This window comes from Corvus kubaryi, unplaced genomic scaffold (genome assembly GCF_017639235.1).
Source record: "Corvus kubaryi isolate FWS band 111438036 unplaced genomic scaffold, C.kubaryi_AGA036_p1.0 37385, whole genome shotgun sequence".
In the NCBI taxonomy this organism is placed as follows: Eukaryota; Metazoa; Chordata; class Aves; order Passeriformes; family Corvidae; genus Corvus; species Corvus kubaryi.
The window spans coordinates 4,874,838-4,895,066 of NW_024581127.1; the positions used below are offsets into that span (position 1 = coordinate 4,874,838).

The 20,229-nt window shown below is 40.5% G+C and overlaps 2 protein-coding genes across 2 annotated transcripts; one reads left to right on the top strand and one right to left on the bottom strand.

Moving 5' to 3' along the window:
- Positions 1–1,131: 1,131 nt before the first annotated feature.
- On the bottom strand, positions 1,132–15,339 carry ELOC (elongin C). Its single transcript, XM_042036131.1, has 4 exons — positions 15,232–15,339; positions 7,899–7,959; positions 6,318–6,461; positions 1,132–3,749 (listed from the first exon to the last, which is right to left on the bottom strand). Exons 2-4 carry the CDS (start codon positions 7,900–7,902, stop codon positions 3,559–3,561), a joined length of 339 nt encoding a protein of 112 aa, XP_041892065.1. The 5' UTR covers positions 7,903–7,959; positions 15,232–15,339; the 3' UTR covers positions 1,132–3,558.
- Positions 15,340–16,212: 873 nt separating this feature from the next.
- TMEM70 (transmembrane protein 70) lies at positions 16,213–19,408 on the top strand. The gene is made up of 3 exons (XM_042036275.1): positions 16,213–16,456; positions 17,518–17,629; positions 18,734–19,408. Exons 1-3 carry the CDS (start codon positions 16,301–16,303, stop codon positions 19,189–19,191), a joined length of 726 nt encoding a protein of 241 aa, XP_041892209.1. The 5' UTR covers positions 16,213–16,300; the 3' UTR covers positions 19,192–19,408.
- Positions 19,409–20,229: the final 821 nt, after the last annotated feature.

Genomic DNA, 20,229 nt, shown 5'->3' on the forward strand with positions numbered 1-20,229 from the left:
ATTTTTCTCTTACTCCTGCTATTTTTGTCTTACTCAGTTGTTGAAATTAAGTTTATACCACAGCTTCAACCCTTAGTTTTTAGGTAGGAATAGTGCTACTTCTCACTGTGCTTTTGTTGACTCTGCAGTAACTGTAGTTACTCCCTTGAATTACACTGCAACATTTGAGACCTGACAAAATAAAACTAGGAATACAAAACATGGACTAAAAAGTTACCTTTCCTGCCCCACTATGTTCCTTGTCCACTTCATTACACAAACCAACAGATTTAGGCAAGTGTTGGGATCACCCTTTCAATGGGCAAAGTAAAAAGAAGAAAGGGAAAACAAACCAAACAGTCACTACTGCAATTTAGGCCTGTGAAATAAAATACACAGTGATAAAACACACACAGAAGCAACCCGTTTTCCAGACTTCCTACCGTTAATTGAGAAATGCCTTTTGGATATCGTGTTCAACATCTGTTGACTATAATGGCACAGTGAATCCTGATGGTGAATCCTCCTTTCTTCAAGTTCAAAACCAAAAAGGAATTTCATGTCTTGTGGAAGGGACTTCTGATCATTGTAGATGCACAGACTATTTCATGTTGGGGACCATCAGAGACTCCTTCAGCAGCTTATACATATGTAAATGATGACAAACCATAATGCAGCATGACTCTTCTCATTGCTTACAGTTAATAAAGAATCTGGTAGTTTTTATGGCTTAAATCAGCAGTTCAGCTTAAAATTTGAACCTCAATTACAGAACTACCTTTCTAAGTAAAAGGAGTACTATAGGACACTTGAAGTTTTCAAAATATCCCCAGCAGGATATCCTTGAAGTACCCTTGGAAGTATCCTCTTCAAGCCTGTTCAGGAAGACCATGCTTTTTTAGTACTCAGTGCTGAGTATTATGGATACTTGTAATTCAGAGCAGCACAGATATCTAAACACTTAACTCTATTAAACTCTTCAGAACTATGAAAAAACCCACTACCTTTAATTTTACACATTCAGCTTCACAACCTATTACCCAAATATTAATTACATTAGCATTTTGCTCACCATATAGTATAGCCATGAAAATGATGATTCTGCATATGAACACTTCCTCTAAGAAGTCATAAATCAACAGAAACACAGGGTTAAAAATTTTCAACTTTGAAGTTTATTTAGAACTCAGGGGTTAAGCGTGGTAAGTTTCCAATTGTCTAATAATAGCATACCCATTTAACTAGCATGGAAATTGCACTAATTCCCCCTGCCCCCCTCCCCCTTAGAAATCTGGTTCATTTTAACAGATGGTGGTTTTGCAAATAGTGCACTCTAGGACACTACTGCAATTCCTGAGTGTTCAAAGCTACTGTATAATACATTATGCTGAAAGAAAACCAACAAAATTATTATTCAGAGCTAAACCAGCTATTTTACCTTACTGCTGAAGTACAGAAACATAAAATGCAGTGTATTTTAACAAACTCAAGGAAATTGTTTTAGAATGCTTAAAAAGGGGAAGAAAGAGAAAAAAAAAAGAAAAAAACCACCATTTTAAAAAATGACATCCTTTTTGCCTCAGTTTAAAACAAAATAATTTTTAGCCTCAAGTCATTAGCCTCAAGCCCATTAAAAATGGCCAGTGAACTCAAGACTCGCTCAGACTGATATGTAGTTGTGACTAAAATATCCATGTTGGTATTCCTTGTCCTTTTAGGGTATTCCTAGCGGCTCTAACAAAAGCAGCATAACAGGGTATCTCTGATTTATCATTCTAGTGCTCTTGAAAATGAGTTACTAACAGCACTGGCCAGAGTGCTTACACATGGAATTTCAGACAATCACCCTACAATGCACTTCAGCTTTACCGTGCAAAGCCAATCTAGTCATAAACATCCCCACATCAAACACATTAAATTGTGCCAAAGTATGTGATGTGAATAAATGTCAGCTAATCTATCAATACACTGACAAATGTCAGCATTGTTTAAGCCCAAAATAAAATTTCATTTGTCAGAACTGACCTCCTGCATGGGCAGACTGCATAGTCTATCTAAGTAACTAGTTTTCATCCAGGAAAATCTCTTCCAAGTCGTATTTATGTTGACAAACAGGTTTAGAGAGTTTCAGCCCTCTAAATTAGCTGTGAGTTAAAACATCAAGGAAAAGGTTCCACCATCAGTTGGTGGGATTTTCCCATGATAGACCCAATCACTTCTTGATCAAAACAAAGCTGAAGCAGTGGCGGCTGGTGGAAATGCTAATTACATTGTTCTTGCATCATTTTTCATGATGCATTATTCTCATTTACAGATGATTTTAGCAGAAGGGCTCTTCAGGCAGCAGCTGAAAAAAAAGCAACTTCTTGTTTCAAGTTGTGTGTTTTCTTTATGGAAACTTGTTTTGAACAAAGAACTAATAGTACAGGCAACTGCCAGCAAGAACTACCAAGAGATAATGTGTTCCACTCTAGCATTATGTCAGTGGCTTGCCAATCCTTTTTCCCCTAAAACATTTGTAAAAACATTGGAAATATCTATGAAATTTAAAAAACAGCTCCTAAAACATCTGCTTAATATCCTTTCCTTCAAATATAAAAGACCTCCACATTTCAGGGTCTTTTGCTATGGGTGCAAGGGAGAGGTTGAGAAAGAGGTAAAAGGTAGGACAACTTCTATCTTTTCTGTTGTCATGTTACAAAATTTAAATGACTACTACTCTAGAGATTAAATACAGACTTTACATAAACAATCAGAACAACGGAAATAAACCATAACTGAAGCCATATAAAATCCTTATCAGGTCAAGTGACGGTATATTAAGAACAACCATATATGTTATATAGAAGATAATATACACAGATTTTAACAGTTATTTTTCCCCTTAAAAGTCACTGTCAGTAGAATCACAGTCTTACTGTACAGACAAGTGACTGGAATATTTGAAATCACTAACGGGGTAAATTGAGGTTATAAAAGCAAAATGTTATCAAGTACACCTTTGCACATGTCTATACTAGACTTAAATTAAAAGCTTTAAGCATTCTCCTACACACTCCACTTTCAACCTAAATGGAATATCACTGACAGTATATAAAGAGGGCACTTCTAATCTAGTTAGTGTAACTATGCTACAGGACAGCTATCTTACAAAGGAGATTAAGTTCAGATGTTTAGAAACTTTAAAAATAAGAGAAAGCTAGAAACGCTAAACAGCTACTCGAATGTAACTATAATTATCTTTTAGAGACTATTAGACTAAACTGCAGTATTTGCTATGGTCATTGTATTAAAAGAAAGTTCTACCACACCTAAAGGATAAGGCATAGCCATCTACTAATTGGCATATTTGTTTATTTGTCTCAGTTTGTGAAAAGGTCCTTATTTGTGTAAGCAGCAAAACAAACTCCAACTGAATGATTGCTATATGCAAAAGAATTGAAGGCAATTGCCTCTGCAGTGAACTTTACAGTTCTCAACAGCACACACGCAACATGCTATCTGAAAAAAGTTACTAACTGAACTACATGTATTAAATACTGAAAAAAGTTTTACATTTTTTATTATAATTTATTTTATTTAACAATCTAAGAAGTTTGCAGCCATCAGAAGTTCCAGTGCAATTTCGGGTGCAATTGGGAATTCAGGAATCTCCGTAGAGCTGTTAGTATAGCGGACCTTGTAGGTGAAATACATGCATACTTTGGATAGGACATGGGATGGGATCTCTCTAAAATTGACCTCATTTGTTTCATTTTCTGCAAACTGACCTGTAGAAAGAAAAAGACAACATAAAAGAACACCAAACCACAAGTCAAAATCTCAATTCACTGCCAAATGAAGTAACTTACCATATTAATACAATGCATTCTCAATAGACCTGCTTAAGTCCCATATTCCAGGGTACTAGATTCTTCATTGTAAAGCAGGATGTGCCACATTCAGAGCCCTCAAGAATACTAAAACACCCACCATTGTGAAATGTTTATTTAGGCTGCAGCCTATCAACATTACTCTGAACAATTACACCAGAAATTCAGGTTTACTTCCAATACAGCTGATAGGTGCTCTAAAACTGTAGTGTGCTTAGCTCTAAGAGGCATCAATCCAAATTTCTAGCTGTCTTATCCAAGGAAAAAGAAGGTTTCTAGATGTTTCATATCTGCATATGCACACTTATCAGTAGTCCCTTCTATGACTCAGTAGCTTTGAATTCCTCAGTTTCAGGCAGATTTGACAAGAGGGTTGAAACCTCAAAGATGCATTAACTTGATAAGCTGTGAAAACAGACAGCAGGGACAGGAAAATTCTAGCTGTACTGGAGAGAAGTTTACATGCAGTACAAGTTTATCCCTATTAGATATTAAAGAATTTATTAAGAATTCAAATCTCAAAACACAAGTACATTTGAAATTAGTTTTCTATAGTGCCTATAACCATGAAACCTGGATGATGCAAAGGTTAGGATCCTACGGTTAGTCCCACAGGATTTCTTTTATTTTTGTCTTTCATTCCCTCACATCTCTGGACTTTCAACTCATTAAACTGAAAGACAATAAAAAATACTAATATTAACTCCACATTTACGGGAGACTAGCAATGTTTCGTTCCCACTATTTCTGAGGGCATCTCCTAGCTACAAAGCAGAATTTACTAATGTCTACACAGATTTGTGTAGAAATATCTGCATGCACTAAAGCCAATCTGGCTTGAATTTTAGTACAGGAACAGTTGGAAGCAAAAGAAGAAATGTTAGCATGTTGGCCATGTCACAGCACTGAAACTGAAGACTTACACATCAGTGAAATCATGACCTACTGAACTAGACAGCAACAGTACTTTTCCTTGTGACCCATTTATCTTGTTAGTATTTATACAAAATATTTTTGACTGCTGAGTCCTTTACAGAGGCAGTTTCTAGCCTCTAAGCAGGCTACTTTGCCTTTTATTCCTTCACACTGAATAAATTCAGAGCAGGTCTTGTAATTATTCTTCTTCTTAGATGTCTGGGAGGCTGACACAGAACACTTACTACGTATTTTCAAATGCAACCATTAAAATGACAGCAGAACATTGCACTGAGAATTTTAATTGCTCAGTTTGCCCAAGTATTACGAAGTAATTAAAAAATATATTAAGCCAATAGATCTCTCCAGTAATTCCCCTCATCAGAATCTAGAAGAGAACATAAGAATGACCATATTCAGTTCCAAGCTCCATGTTACTTCTGTCCATCACTCAAGTGGACAAAGGTAAGTGCACAGAATAAAGGTATAGAAGAGAGAAAGCACTTGTGCTAACTTCTCCCTGTTCTCTCCCCACCCTTTTGGTCTTCAAAAATTAGTCCAGATGCTTCTTAAACCAGATATAGTCTCATATATTCAGTAACATGTGAGGTCCTTCCCTCCTGTAAGTGTATCTACCCTGGTCTCAATCTTAAACTTTCATCATTAAGCTCAGGAACTCCTTGCCATAGGATGTTGTGAACACATGAATTAACCCCAGTAGGCAGCAAAGCACCACACAGCCACTTGCTCATTTACCCCTGCTGCTGACAAGGGAAGAGGAAAGGAAGAGTAAAAGCAAGAAAACCTGTGGGTTGAGAGAAGAGAAAGGAAACAAAACAAGTGATGCAAAGGTAATCACCACCTCCCATGGGCTGACTGATGACCAGACAGTTCCCAAGCAGAAGATGGCTTACCTCCCTTTCTTACACCTCTCCCTTTTTTACTTTGGAGCAAGACATTATATGGCATGTAATATCTCCTTCAGTAGTTCAGGTCATGTGTTTGGTCATGTTTCCTCCCAGCCTCTTGCACACCCTCCCATCTGGTCATTGGGTGGGGAAAGAGTGGGAAACAGAGGAGGCCTGAACAGTGTGCAAACACCTTTCAGCACCAGCTAAAACAGAAGTGTGTTACTGACTCTGTTTTAGTCACAAATCTAAAGCACAGGACCATGTGACCGGCTATGAAGAAAATTAACTCCATATGGAATACCAGAAGTCCTGCCATAGACGTGGCAATAAAGAACTACTGGCTCTTGTTCGTTCTGAACTTGCCAGCTCCATGTTTCATATAATACCCTCAAGTTCTCATACCATGGGGAACTAGTAGCAATGACACTGTAAGATCACTAACTCCCCAAAAGCAGAGCCCCATTTTAAGTCTGGTACCACAATACCCCAACAGAGATGGGCTGTTCTGCTGGAAACAGGAATTAGGCAGGACGTGGAAAAGTTATCAGTTACTCAAACTTTCACTTACTGCATGATAAAAATTCAAACTGTCCAAAAGTGAAAGCAAAGAATGTAAAGGTGCTAAGTCTTCTGTACCTACCCGGTCCACTCAACATTGCTTTTATTGTTCCTGATGTTAATGCATGCTCTCTTTTTACAATGAACTCATGGCCATCAGAGGATATTAACTTCACATACATAGCATCTGGGCCCTCACACCCACCGTATGTTTTCTCTTCTCCATCTATAATGGAAAAAAAGATAACAGTTTCAGAACACAATATACTGATTCACATCACTAAAAATGCAAGTTGCAGTCTTTCCTATGACTAAGTTTGCAGACTGAAAATACAATGAGAAATGAGACAGAAGCATTTTACATATTTGAAGATGACTTTTCTGAAGTAACCAGCAATCTGGTTTAAAGTATTTTTGCAAAACCTGGAATTTTTTAAATTAACATCCCTCCATCATCACATTGTGACATGATTTCTAAAATCTACACAGGAATGAAATTTTCCTTTAGACATTCTCAAGTGAATTGAACATGCTACTGCTTCCTTCATTTAAATCTACAGTCATATTTATCATATTAACACTTGCTAAAAGTTAACTAAACACATATCTGATACTGAAAAATATAGATGGCGAGGAAAAAAGTGCTTTCTGAAGCACTGGTAAGAATAAAAGCAGTCAATACTTCTGCTTTGAAGAAATGACATGAAGTAAGATTCATCCTCCCTTACTGCCCAACCAGACCCAGAACCATACAGCATCACTGCACACCCAGGTTGTGGCCTTTGGTAGAAAGCATGGAAAGTGCCAAAGCACTAAACCCACAGAGATTTGAAAATTCTCCCCACAGCAGTTTGACTGTACTTTTTCTGTTTCAGTAAATACCTGCTCTCTACTTTGTTTCTCCTGAAGCCTTTATCCCCCTTCCCTTTTTGTTCCTTCCTTTTTGTATCCCAACAGTGCTACTTTTAAAAGCTGAATTACTGTTGCCAGTGTAGCAAATAAAACACTCCCCCAAGCAAGTCGCTTTGTGAATTCAAGTTAAAATTGAATAATGTAGTTATTGCCAATTTTAATAAAGTATTGCAGTGCCAAACATGCTATTAATACATTCAGAAAAAGTATAGATAAAATCAGAATCTGTCCAATCCCGTTTCATTAACCAGTCATTTGTTGAGGCAGAAACAACAGTTTCAGACATGTAGTCATACCACACAGTGTAATTTATCAGAAATCAGTTCCTATTATGATCTCTGAGCCAGAATTCAATAGGCTGACCTTAGTTAACAAACAAGCAAAGAATTATTTTAAAAAAGTATGTAGTGTACTATATAAAAGTTTAGTGTTATAAAAGCCTAAAGGTAGGCTTTTCCTATTTTATTTATTCCTATTTTAGCATGTATATTTTCAGGACTATGCACATTAAGCAAGTGAAATTTTTTGTTAGAATAAATACACTCTGAACAAGTCTTCCAATAAATTAACAGTCACTTGAGAAAATTCTCCTACAAAACATTTGCAGGAAGTTCCACTAACATTTGAGACTACAAGAAAAAGTGACAAGATCAACATTTAAAGTCTTAGAATCCACCTCCTCTACCAATATGAGAGAGAAAATGCTTCAAATCATAGGAAAACAAGAAACACTCTAAGACTGTGAACTTACCCATTCTCTTCTTATTAAAAAAATCGTTTCTTTTCAACTGCAGATTTTGCAATAGGAGAGTCTGAAAAAACACAAGTGGCAATATGTCAAGTCAGCAGTAGAATTCTCAAAGCCCCCTTTTACTTATTAATCTTTATGTTACCATAAACACTCTTCCAAAAAGAATATGATGATACACAACATGCAATGTTGATGAGCAGTATGTTTTGAAAACAGGAAGCCTATGAAGTTATCAATGGGAAATGCAAACCCTCGACCTTGGCACCTCCAGTACTGTCTGGAGGCCGACCTGCTGGAAAGCAGCTTTGTATGAACAGACCTGGGGGTGCTGGTAGACAAGTTGAACATGACCCAGCAGTGTGCCCTTGCAGCAAGGATGGCCAACAGCACCCTGGGCTTTATTTAAAAGCATTGCCAGAATGTTGAGGCAGGTGATCCTGCCCCTCCACTCAGCACTACTGGGACACACACCTGGAGTGCTGGGTTCAGTATGACACACTGAACAGAATCCCGCAAAGGGTCACAAAGATGACCGAGGGATTGAAGCTCTTGTCATACAAGGTCAGGCTGAGAAAACTGGGGTTGTTTAGGCCAGAGAAGAGAAGGCTCAGGGATCAGTCTAATCAGTACGCACTAAATACCTGGCCTTCAACCTGTCCTTCACAGAAGATTGACAGTTCCCAATACCACCATCAATATCACCTAGATAATCTACTTCAGACATATAATGCAGGTATTCACCTGGTAAGTTAACTAGGAGCTTTCATATCTTATATACTGATATGCAGCTTGATGCATGTGTATTTCTCCATGATAAGGAAATTAAAGAGTTAGAAAAATGGAAGCACTTATTTACAAAACAAATCTGGCATGTTCAGATACAACTTTTATTTCTTTACCCCAAACTGCATCTCTGCTGTGGAAAGGAAAACTTTGGAAGAGAAATTCTACCCACCCACCTGCTATCCTAAAATTCCTTTCATATCAACAGCCACTCTGCAAACATTACCCAGTACAAATCAATGATACTGCTGTGTGCCCACAGATTCAGGAAAATAGCACCAGTGATTCTGGGTGATCTCCCAGCTCAGGGTTGAGGGCAGTCAAGAGATCAGACCACAGCCCACATTTGCCCCCTCCTATGTGTCCGGTAAAAGTTTAGCAAAAAAATGTTAGCAAGCTGAGGAAGCTGCAAGATTTGGAAGAAGTACTACAGATACCTCTTGCTATTGCTGATTGCTTCACTTCTGCACAGCACTTTGATGCTAGTTTATTCCATCTCTCTTTTTTCATACCTACAAATATCAAATAGTCCAAATGTTTCCTGAAGCTTTCAGAAGAAGGCCCTTTGTTATATACACCTAATGAAACTATACACACATAACCAATAGCTTTTAGTTGTCTGAAGAGAAATGAGCAAAAATAATCCTCCACTTACATTGCTACTTTCTTTGAAAATTATCCTGACTTTATGGAATTATCTTTAAAAAGTATTTTCCTTACCACTGGTATAAGGAACATCTTAACCTGTGCTCTTGCAGGTGAAAAGTTCCTGAATATAAGGCACATTGAAGAATGTTCTCTGAGAGTTAATTTGTGTATGCTGTAATACAGACTCCCTAGCATGGAGTGTTAAATGCCTTCATTATTTTCATTAATTCCAGGAACTCATCTAAGAAAATTACATTTAGGTGCTGGAACAGTTAGGGCCCAAAACTGATGGGATCTTTCACCCTGTTTCAGCAGTTTTTGTAAATGGAAATCAGGCATCTTATTGGAGAGTATCTGTTGCTCAGGAACTGAAGAAATATCTCACATTATTATTTCTACTTTGCAGAAGAGGATCACTTGTACTACCTCTTTTTCTAGCCACAAAACCATTTGCTACATTCCAAAAGAGTAGTGAAACTGCCTATGATTTACAAATAATAATACTTGAAAAAAAAAAAAGCAACACAGAAGTGATACCACTCTTTGAAAGTGTTGGTGATGATAAAATACGCCTTTACAATACAAATAATGCCACTAAACACAGGAATAAAGGCTAGTTAGTGGGAATGAAGATATACTAAGACCTTGCAAGGTAAACGCACAACTTCAGGAGGCTCATACACTGAAAGATTGAAAATTGAGACTGAAAAAAAGTCTACACAAAAAAAAATTAGCTGTCACAAAAATATACGATAAGCATTTTAATAAATCAAATGTGCTGTCATATGATTAGAGAGGGAAAAAATATAGTAATTAACAAAGAAGAAAAAAATTATCAGGCTCAGAGGTCTGAATTCAATTGTACTAAACAGTAAAATAGGATAAAAATGCAGCAAGCCTTAGTAGTTTTAGGGCACGCTGAACTAATCTAATATCTAAAAAATTCATCAGTCATTTTCCTTGGGAAAAAGGAAACTCAAGTAAGATGCAATCTGGGCTCAGTGTACCATCTGGGGTTAAAAATATGTGAAGAGAGGTAATCTTAAAATAAGAAAGAACCTTTCTACAAGACTACAAGAATACAGTAAGGTGTTGCAAACATAGAGCAACTGGACTAGAAAAGAACTACTAGTTCCTCAAAAAAAAAAAGTCGAACTTTTTTTTAAACAATGCTGCCAGAAAAGCATAGGCAGATTTGGATGAGACAGAAGTGGAAAGCATTGCAACAAAAGCGGAACAAAGCGTAACACAGACAAGTGACCAGTCTTGAAAAACTGCATACTACAAGCCACGTGAAATTAAGGCATATGAAATCCAAGATTCCTTGGAGGGACCATTACAATCTTCTTTCATGTAGTCAGGGCTTGTTATTTGGGGGTATAGTCATTCTGTGGTCAACTATAAACTGATGCAGCTCTGTGGGGGCAAAAGAAAAAAGAAGGGTGAGGGACAAAGAGGCAAATGCACATTAAGGATTCCTTTGCAAGAGAGACAGGGAATATTCGCAATGTTACACATGAGCAACAGTTTGTCTGGAATACCACACACAATTCTGAAGCCCTGTTTTCAAGAAAAAGAAGTTTGAAATACAAGAACTACAGGGAGGACCTACTGATATGACCAAAGAGCCTGTTTATAAAAGAAAAATTAATCTTCCTTATTCAGCTTAGCAAAACTGGAATGAAGATAAATATAAAAATTCATTAAAAGGATAAACACTGTCGGGAAAACTATGCCAACATAATACCTCAGTTTAAGTTCAACAAATGAACGCAAACACAAAAAGGGATAAAATTTATAGTGCTATTCCAGAATCCAAGTTTGGCTCTGAATATAGAAAACCGCAAACATTCTATTGCCAAAAGTAAAAGTTGCAGAAAAGCCACCCTGCTTTTAAGAAAATGATGTAATATGTTTCCATATATGATGCATTTGACAGGTTAGCAAGGGACTCACTGAGTTTCACTCAGTTTCCATTCTGATGCAATAAGATGTCATTAAAAAAAAAATTCTGAATACTATTAGCAGTACAGATTTATTCCTGACATAATAGCTAACAGCAGAGAGCCCAGAAAAATCAGAGAGCCAATGCAACAAATGAGGAGAAAGGAAAACAATGACACTCAGGAACCCTGAAAAACCTAAAAAACCAGTAATGGTTCCTCTTCTGGATCAGGAAGTGTTCAGTCTGTCATGACATTGTATGAAGATCAGAACATTGTCAAAGCCAGAAAAAAATGCACACAGAAAAGAAATCAAAAGGACATAGAAATACTTCCCACAAAATCTCACTTGTGCACACAGGGAGTAAAAAAGGAATATGGAGGGAAATTTTCTGCACAGTTTTTTTAACTGACAGTGGCATGGCCTTAGGTTTTAAATAATAGGTCAAGGAGAGTCAAGCAACTTTGTATGTTGTCTTCCAAGAAATTATTTTCTCTCAGTGTATTTCCAGTGTAATGTTTATTACAAAACGTATCACTATATTTTACTTCTACGTATAATGAAAGCAGCATAAATGACAAGACAATAGGAAGAAAGAGACTGAGATTTCTGAACATGCCTGATAACTACCTATATTTTAATTACTTTTCCACATTTTATAATTGCCTGTTTGACTTCACCAAGACTACACCAATGCAGCAGTCACGAAGAGAACAATCCAGGTTTTGTTAACATGTACTTTTTATATATTTTTGACTTGACTATTTCAGACTCCTGCAAAGAACCACTAATTTATGCTGAAGTACATTCACAATTCCATCTGCCCTTCAAGAAGCTTATGTGGCATTACCATAAGGTAGCTCAACTCCCTGACTTTAATCTCAAAAAAGCACATATATTAGGTATTACTGTTTTCCTGTTTTGCCTCCTTAAAAAAAGGGCAAAAACTGCATTTATTAAGAGAAAGTTTACATAAAAGGGATATGCCACATTTTAATCAGAGGAAGATACAATACAACTAAACTAAATTTTCCAACCACTCTAAAAAGGATTTCCTACTGCACAAAACATAAAATTGTCATTAGATATTAGGAACTAAAAATTGCCACAAGTTGCCAGAATATTTACACATACCAGGTACAATATAGCAAAATATCATAAACCTTTAAACCATGGCAATTAAGCCACTTAAGGTAAATGTTCTTGTTTCCCTACTTTAACTTCTTTTTCTTACACCTCTAAGAAGAAATAGGATGGTGTAGTGAGTTTAGTCTGATCTCTTTCCTGCTTCTCTGGACCATCAAATGCAAGAACAAAACTGAAGCATGTCCACAACCATCCCAGGTCACTCCCAAAGCTGCATGCTCATCTCTCAAATCTGCCAGAATTTACAGAATATCATTTCTTTGTATGCCTTGTATGCCAGTGAGAGGAATAGGCACTAATGTAGCTGAACACACTTGACCACTGCATGGCTTGCATAACCCCACTGCTCTGTTCTCATTAGCACAAGAAAACTGAATCTATGCAAACATTTCAAGCATTCAGATTCTTTGATCCCACAGGAAAACCCTTTAAAAACTCAGATGCTGGTTTAAGGAAATTCAAATGGCTTCCAACTAATTAGCTGCACAACTTTTGCATGCTTCAGCTGCTGAGACTTGTATCCATTTCTAGAAAACATGTGGCAAATAATACAAAGGCCTTCACAACTCCTAGGTTTGTTTAAAAGCCAAACGTGACATTTTTTGGTGTCATTTATATATCAGTAAGAGTTCATCAATTACCAAAGGCTGCTGTGTGTTACGACTACAGCCTCCTACTGTTCAATGCTAAATTCTACCCTATCCTGTATAATAACTTGTTTAAAAACACCGCTCTTAAGTTCAGCATCCATTGCTCAGCATGCATCAAAAAATAATTAATGAAAGGACCAAAGCATATTTAGAAAAAACATGAGGAGAAACTGGTACAGCATGATTTCCAAATCAGCTGATTCACTACTCCAATACTCTCAGGCTCTAAAATTCAAGTTTTCTGGGACACAGTGGAATGTGACAGGAAGGTATACTACACATAAATGCTAGCTGAGATAAACAGGAGATGGGGTAGATAGCATGCGTGGAGCACCAAAGACCTTAGTTAAGATTTCTTTTCCTATCTAAGGAAACTTTCCTTTTCACTAATCCCCCAGAAAGTTTTAACAAAAAAACCCCAAAAACACGGGCAGGGGAGTGTTACTGTTTTCTTCCAAACATACTAAAAGCCCTGTACTGTACAGCTCTTGACATCAGGTGGAAAAGGCTGCTGGCATAATGCAAAATTTTACAGGGCATGTATTTCTGCCCTCTTGTTATAGACATTCACCAAAAACTACTGTTATGCAAACTACCCCACAATGAAGATAACTAAATCCTGAACCTTTCTAGGTGGTAAGAGACTTGTAAAAATACACCAAAATTCCTTAAATTAATCTGACAAACTCCATACTTTTATGACATAACTTAAGGATTTCTTGTAACACACACGAGAATTGTAAAAATACAGTAAAACATCTGAAGCTGAGTATCCTTGAGTGTGATGATAATTTATCTCACTACAATAATATTAAAACAATTAACAATATTAAAAGTCTTCACATTAAGACTATGTGGAACTATCTAAATCTGTTTATCACCTGCTCTGGTACAGAAAAAAAAAAAGAAGAAAAAAAATCTCAAATGGCTTTTCTCTGACACAAGGAAAAATTGAGTGCTGAAGTGCTAGAAGTTTCTAAAAATTACCTTAAAGCTCCCAATGGAAATATTAGCAAAAATTTTACTGACATAAACATTTTATTGATATAACTTAAACTCATTAAAACACTGATCTCAAGGCATAAGCTGTGTGCCACATATGCAAAGATGTGGCCAATGTACTACAAGAAAACTAATAAACACTTATTGCCCTTCAAAGTAACTCTTCAGTTCATAAAACATTATTTCTCCCCCAACAATTATTTTGGTCCTTATTATAAAAGCAGAAAATTTGGAGCATGTAAGGGATTATTCAGAAATAAGTGCACAAAGTGGTTCTTATCGTAAAGGTCTCTTGCCTGCCTGTTTATCTGTTTTTCTGGTTTGCTTCCAAAAGCCATCAAAGCCAAGTAAACAAATGGCCTGCGACTATTTAGGTCTCTTCAGAACTCAAAGCTTAACTTACAATCTACAGTACCAAACATACTTAGAAATATTTAACAGAAGTTAACCAAATTGGCTGTCAAAGCAAACTGCTAGCTGCACCCTCACCTTTTCACTCATAAACGTGAAGCCCTCAATAACTTACTAATGCTCAGGTTCCCTTGTATTAAAGCAGAACCTCCCTCTGAGGAACACACGGCACTCAGAAGCTCATTTCTGTTGCTACAAGTAGGTGTATCACCCTTTGCTTTGCTTACATTCGCCGACCATTACAGCCAAATCCCTTGAACCAGCACTTCTCACCTTGGCAAAACAACCCCTGGGGGCGCATCATAAATTTTCTCGGCCTTAACTTTTCCCCTCTCTCTACGGCTTAGCGTAGGAAAAGGGCAAACGTCACTTATGGCAGGAGTTTGGGGGTGATGCTCAAATCCAGCACTGTTCCAGAAAGCCCCTTTTCCTGGGGCGCCGGGATTCCAAGGAGAACGTTTTGGTGGAGGAACGCGTCTTTCGCCACCACCTCGGCAGGAGAACCCCGGCCTGGCACCGCGCCCCGCGCACCCCGCCGGCCCCCGGCGCCGCTCCGGCCCCTCCGCCCGGCCCCTCCGCCCGGCCCCCGTTCAGCCACCCCCCCCACCCCCCGCCAGGAGCGGGGCGAGACCCGCTGCCCTCCGCGGGGCCGGCTGCGGGGGCTCCTCGCTCCCGCTCGACGGGGCGCCCCGCCCCCGGGGTGTCTCTCACAGCCCCGGCGGGGTCTCTCTCCCGCGGCCGCCCCTCACCCGTGGCCGCCGCTCCCTCCGCCCCGTTCGCAGGGCCGCGGTGTCGGCCCAGCTGCCTCCGAGCGCTTCCGCCCGGGTCAGGGGCCGCTTCCGGCCCCCCGCCCCGACCGTCCGACGCCCGTGCTCCCGGCATGCCGTGCGCCCGGAGCGGTGCATGCTGGGGCGCGTAGTTCCCGGGGCATCTGCAGGCCCGCCATGTCAGGGCTCGGGGTTGTCGGTCAACAGCAGCTTAACATGAGCGAGCATGTGCCCGGTGGCCCGGCAGGCTAATGGCATCCTGGCTTGTATCCAGAATAGTGTGGCCAGCAGGCCCAGGGCAGTGATCGTCCTCTGTGGTCAGCACCGGTGAGGTCGCTGTTCAGTTCAGACACCTCAAGTCTTGTGTTCAGTTCTGGGCCTCTCAATTAATGCACGACACCGAGGTGCTGGGGGGTGTCCAGAGGAGGGTAACGGAGCTGGTGAAGGTTCTGGAGCACGAGTTTTATGAGGAGCAGCTGGGGGAGCTGGGGTAGTTTAGCCTGGAGAAGGCTCAGTGAAGGCCTTTTATGGCTCTCTACAACTACATGTAGGAAGGTTCAATAGATGGGGTTGGCCTCTTCTCTCAGGAAGGTGGCGAGAGGACACGAGGCAATGGCCTCAAGCTGTGCCAGGGGAGGTTCAGGTTGGCCATCAGGAGGAATTTCTTCACAGAAGGGGTGATTAGATATTGGAATGGACTGCCCAGAGAGGTGGTGGAGTCACCATCTCTGGGGGTGTTTAAGGAAAGATTGGATGAGGCAGTTAGTGCCATGGTCTGGTTGACGTGGTAGTGTTGGGCCACAGGTTGGATTCGATGGCCTCAGAGGTGTTTTCCAGCTCAGTTGATTCTAGGATTCTGTGGCTGGGCGGCTGTCATAGGTACGGGAGACGCTGACACGGGGCCGCAGCGCTGCCGGCAGCCTGGCGGGGGCGCCGCGGAGCCGGCCGGACCCTTCCCGCGGGCGGAACCGAAGTGCGGCGTGGCGGCGGCGCGGCGGCGCTGCCGCTGTGGCACCGCGCGTGGTGTTCCCGGTGCGGCCGCGGCCCCGCCATGCTGCTGCCGCTGCTGCTGCTCCGGGGCGCCGCCGCCCCCGCCGCCCCCGCCGCCTGCCGCCGCGCCTCCGCCTCCGCATGGCTGCGGGGCGCCGCGCACCCCGCCTGCCGCCACCGGGCCGTTCTGCTCGCTGCCGCCGCGAGGCCCCAACAGGTTGTGCGTGGGGGCTGTGGGGACCGTGTGTGGGAGCGGGAGGAGCGTTCTCGCTGCTCGGGGAAAGGGCGGCGGCCCTGAGATTCGCGGTTTTGCCCTTAGAGGATTTTGAGGAGGAAAGCGAGGTGCTCCCCGGGGCGTACCTCCTCTGTTACGCCCAGGTGAGACCCCACCTGGAGTGTTGCGTCCAGCCCTGGGGCCCCCATCGACCTGTTGGAGCGAGTGCAGAGGAGGCCACCAAGATGATTGCGAGGATGTAGCATCTCTCCTACAATGAAAGATTGAGGGAATTGGGTTTGTTTAGCCTGGAGAAGAGGCGGCTTCGGGGTGACCTAACTGTGCTCTTCCAGTACCTGAAGGGAGTCTACCAGAAAGTCGTGTAGGGAAAAGGGACTTTTTACAAGGACATGAAGTGCCAGGATGATGGGGAATGGATTAAAACTGAGAGTAGATTTAGCTACTCTGAAGGAAGCTATTTAGCTAATCCAAGATATTAGGATAAAAATTCTTCGCTGTGAGGGTAGTCAGGCACTGGAACAGGTTGCCCAGAGAAACAGAGGATTCCCCAACCGTCAAGGTGTTCAAGGCTGGCCTGGATCGAGCTTGGAGCAAACTGGTATAGTGGCAGGTGTCCCTACCCACAGCAGGGATGCTGGAACTGAATGATCTTTAAGGCCCAGTTCAACCCAGGCCATTCTATGATTCTGTGATCAAACAGAGACGTGATGAGCACGGGTGCCGTAAATGTCTCCCTGCAAAGCTGTGTGTAAGTCGATTGCTGCCTCAATTCTCAGTAAGGGGGTTGCAGACATTTAATGCTAACATGCTGTATTTACATGGAAAGTTATTAAAACAGGCAGTATATTAGTTGGAGTTTGTGGCATGCTTTGGAGTGTAACCTAACTTTAATCCCTAGTTTAAAACGCTGGGGGTGGGTTCAGGGCAAGGAGAAACTTTCTGTGGGTGTGTATACGTACATATATGTGTGTATATGTATATGGATGGTAGATACAAGCTGTAGTACTCGTGTTCCTTAGCCATGTACTGGTTTTATCTTTCAGGTTACATCTTTTCAAGGAGTGGCTGGTCGCAGCCTCAGCACATCCTCCCCTCATGATCACCCAGAACATGGAAGATTAGTTTATAAAGGAAATTTGGCAAAGACAGTGTTAGGTATGTGACTTGAAGTGGTTTATATTGCCTTTTTTTGTTGTTGCTGTTTCAACAGTGTTTAGGAACTTTAAAATGGAACATTAAAAGTGAGCATTCTCCTTTCCAAGTTTGCCAAAATCTGGATTGTCTGTACAGCAAAACAAATAAAAAAGGTAGTAGTGGTGGTGCTTGGTTTCTGCTTCTCTGCTTGAGTTTGCAGGGAGTTCTTTTCATTCCTCTAACCCTTCAGCCTTCTTTGGCTTCTCTTGCAGCCCTTGGGGTGACTTACCCAATCCAGTAAGCAGTGAAGATGAGCTATAACTGCTGTTTACATTCTGTGTGCTTGGAAGTGTTCCTGAAATGCTTCCCAGGCAGACAGGTATTATGATGAAATGCTTCATCCGTAATAAGACTTCTCTAATCTTTCTTTGGCCAGTTAATGTTACAAAGACCCAGTGAAAAATAAAGCCACTGGATGTTTTCTGATACACGTCTTTGAAATGTGTCCTAACACACTTATTTGTCACAGCATCTTGGGCTCCTGGTTCTCACGGTGGCTTAAGGACTGTGGATTGTCCACGGCACTGGCTACTGTCTTTCAAACCACTTGCAAGATGGGTGTGGAGTACTTGTTAATATTGAGTAACTCAGGGTTTATGCATGGTGAGGGACCAAGCTGACTTCTTTGTAATGCACGCTGAATGTCAGCATTAGTTGTTGATGAAGAGAGAAATTCCCTGTCTGCCATATCTTCAATGAGTACCATTACATGGGTCAATGAATGGAGTCAAGTCTCATTAGAAATGTTTTCCTGCCTGTGAAGTAAAAACTTCATATGTGTGCATAACCGCTAATAACTGACTGCATCACAGAAATAGAGCCAGCTACAAGCTTTGATAAACCCAACATGAACATACAAACAAATCAGAACAGCAGCAATGAGACAGGGTCGAGCTTTCAACAGTTTCTCTGTGAGCTTAAAAAAAAAGAGAAAAGGGTTTTCAGTAACTTCATCAGTTCAAGTAATGGCATTGTTATGTGGAAGAAGAATAGATGTAATTGGAGAGAAAGTTTTGCTCATAAGAAAATTTTGCTTCATTTTCTCTGTTTTTTTCTTTTATGTAGGTGTGAAGTTTTTCTCTTACTCCACCAGCATATTCAACCTGTTCATGATGCCCTACATCATGCTCAAGAGTGGTATTGGAGTGGAAAGTCTGCTTGTCCAAGCTGCCTTTTATGGGTTGATTGGGGTTTTTACGTTTGTAACACCGGTTACTTTGCATATCCTTACAAAAGGTTACGTGATCCGACTCTATTATAAAGATGAAGTGGACACTTATACAGCCATTACCTACAATGCCATCTTGGCAGAGAAAGCAACTGTTTTCCATCAGAAAGATGTAAAGATTCCAGACATCACAAAGATGTTTACAACATTTTATGCTAAGACAAAATCAATGCTTGTTAATCCTACACTTTTCCCAAATCCTCAGGATTATAACCATCTCATGGGCTATGACAAATCCTCATTTTTTAAATTTGAGGAATTAGAGGAGGTAAAGGAAGCTGATGAAAGGAAATAATTTGAAGATAATGTCAGTATCATTGTCCATAGTGCAGTACTATATATGTGAAAGAATGTAAAAATCTATTACACTTGCTTAAGTATCAGGTAGCTGGAGTTTTCCTTATGCATTTTGGAATGTATAAAAGGAGACGCTTCTTAAAAAATATTACAAACAATGTGAGGATTTCTTTAGAGTTAATGACATAAAATACAGTAAAAAAAGGAGATGCTTAGACCTGTCTTGTGCTTGTTTATTCTTGGTTTGATTTTTATTGTTAGCTCTCCAGACACCTGTAAAACACCTGAGGTGTGTGGCAGTCTCACCATCTCCATGTCAAAAGAAGCCATTCATAATAGACAAATCATCAACACTCATTACCTATCAAGTATGTAGTTAGGCTGTTAAGCCTTAAATATCAATTGTACTTAATCCAAAAATACCGGGCTTTTTGTCACTGCTGGTGGTGCTATAAAGGGAGTGAACGTGGCTTTCCCTTCCCTTCCCTTTGTGAGACCATCAGTAGCCAGAAGGAGTCTCTAGAAAGCAGGCAGGTATTCTTGTGAATTCCTGCTACAACCTCCTCCTGAAGGAGGGGAAAACATGAGAAGAATGGCTGTGTTGCTGTGACCTCCAGCTACTCAAAGCTACTCTGAGGTTTCTTAAAGTCCCACTCTGAGCAACCCTGTCCCCAGAGGTGGAGAGCAAGAGGCTCTTCTTGGGCACAGGAAAGCACCGTGGCATAAATTTGCTCTGTGAGCATCCCACTGACAACAGGTGCTGTATTTGAATCAACTTAAAGAACATTCTAGCAGCTAGTGGTTAAAATGCATTCCGTCAGAATTTGTGTAAGGTGGGGAAGCAACTGTGCCTTTAAAAAACATACCTCTTGATTTTCAGCACTGCAAAGAAAGCCACCTTTCACTGAACTTAAAAGGGGATCAGGTCTTTTTGTGGTACTAGACTGGTTCTTCTCCCTTGAGTGTGTAGAGTTTGGATTTATATTTTTTAGCCCAAAGCACATAAACTGACAGATACTTGTTTTCAAAGACTGAA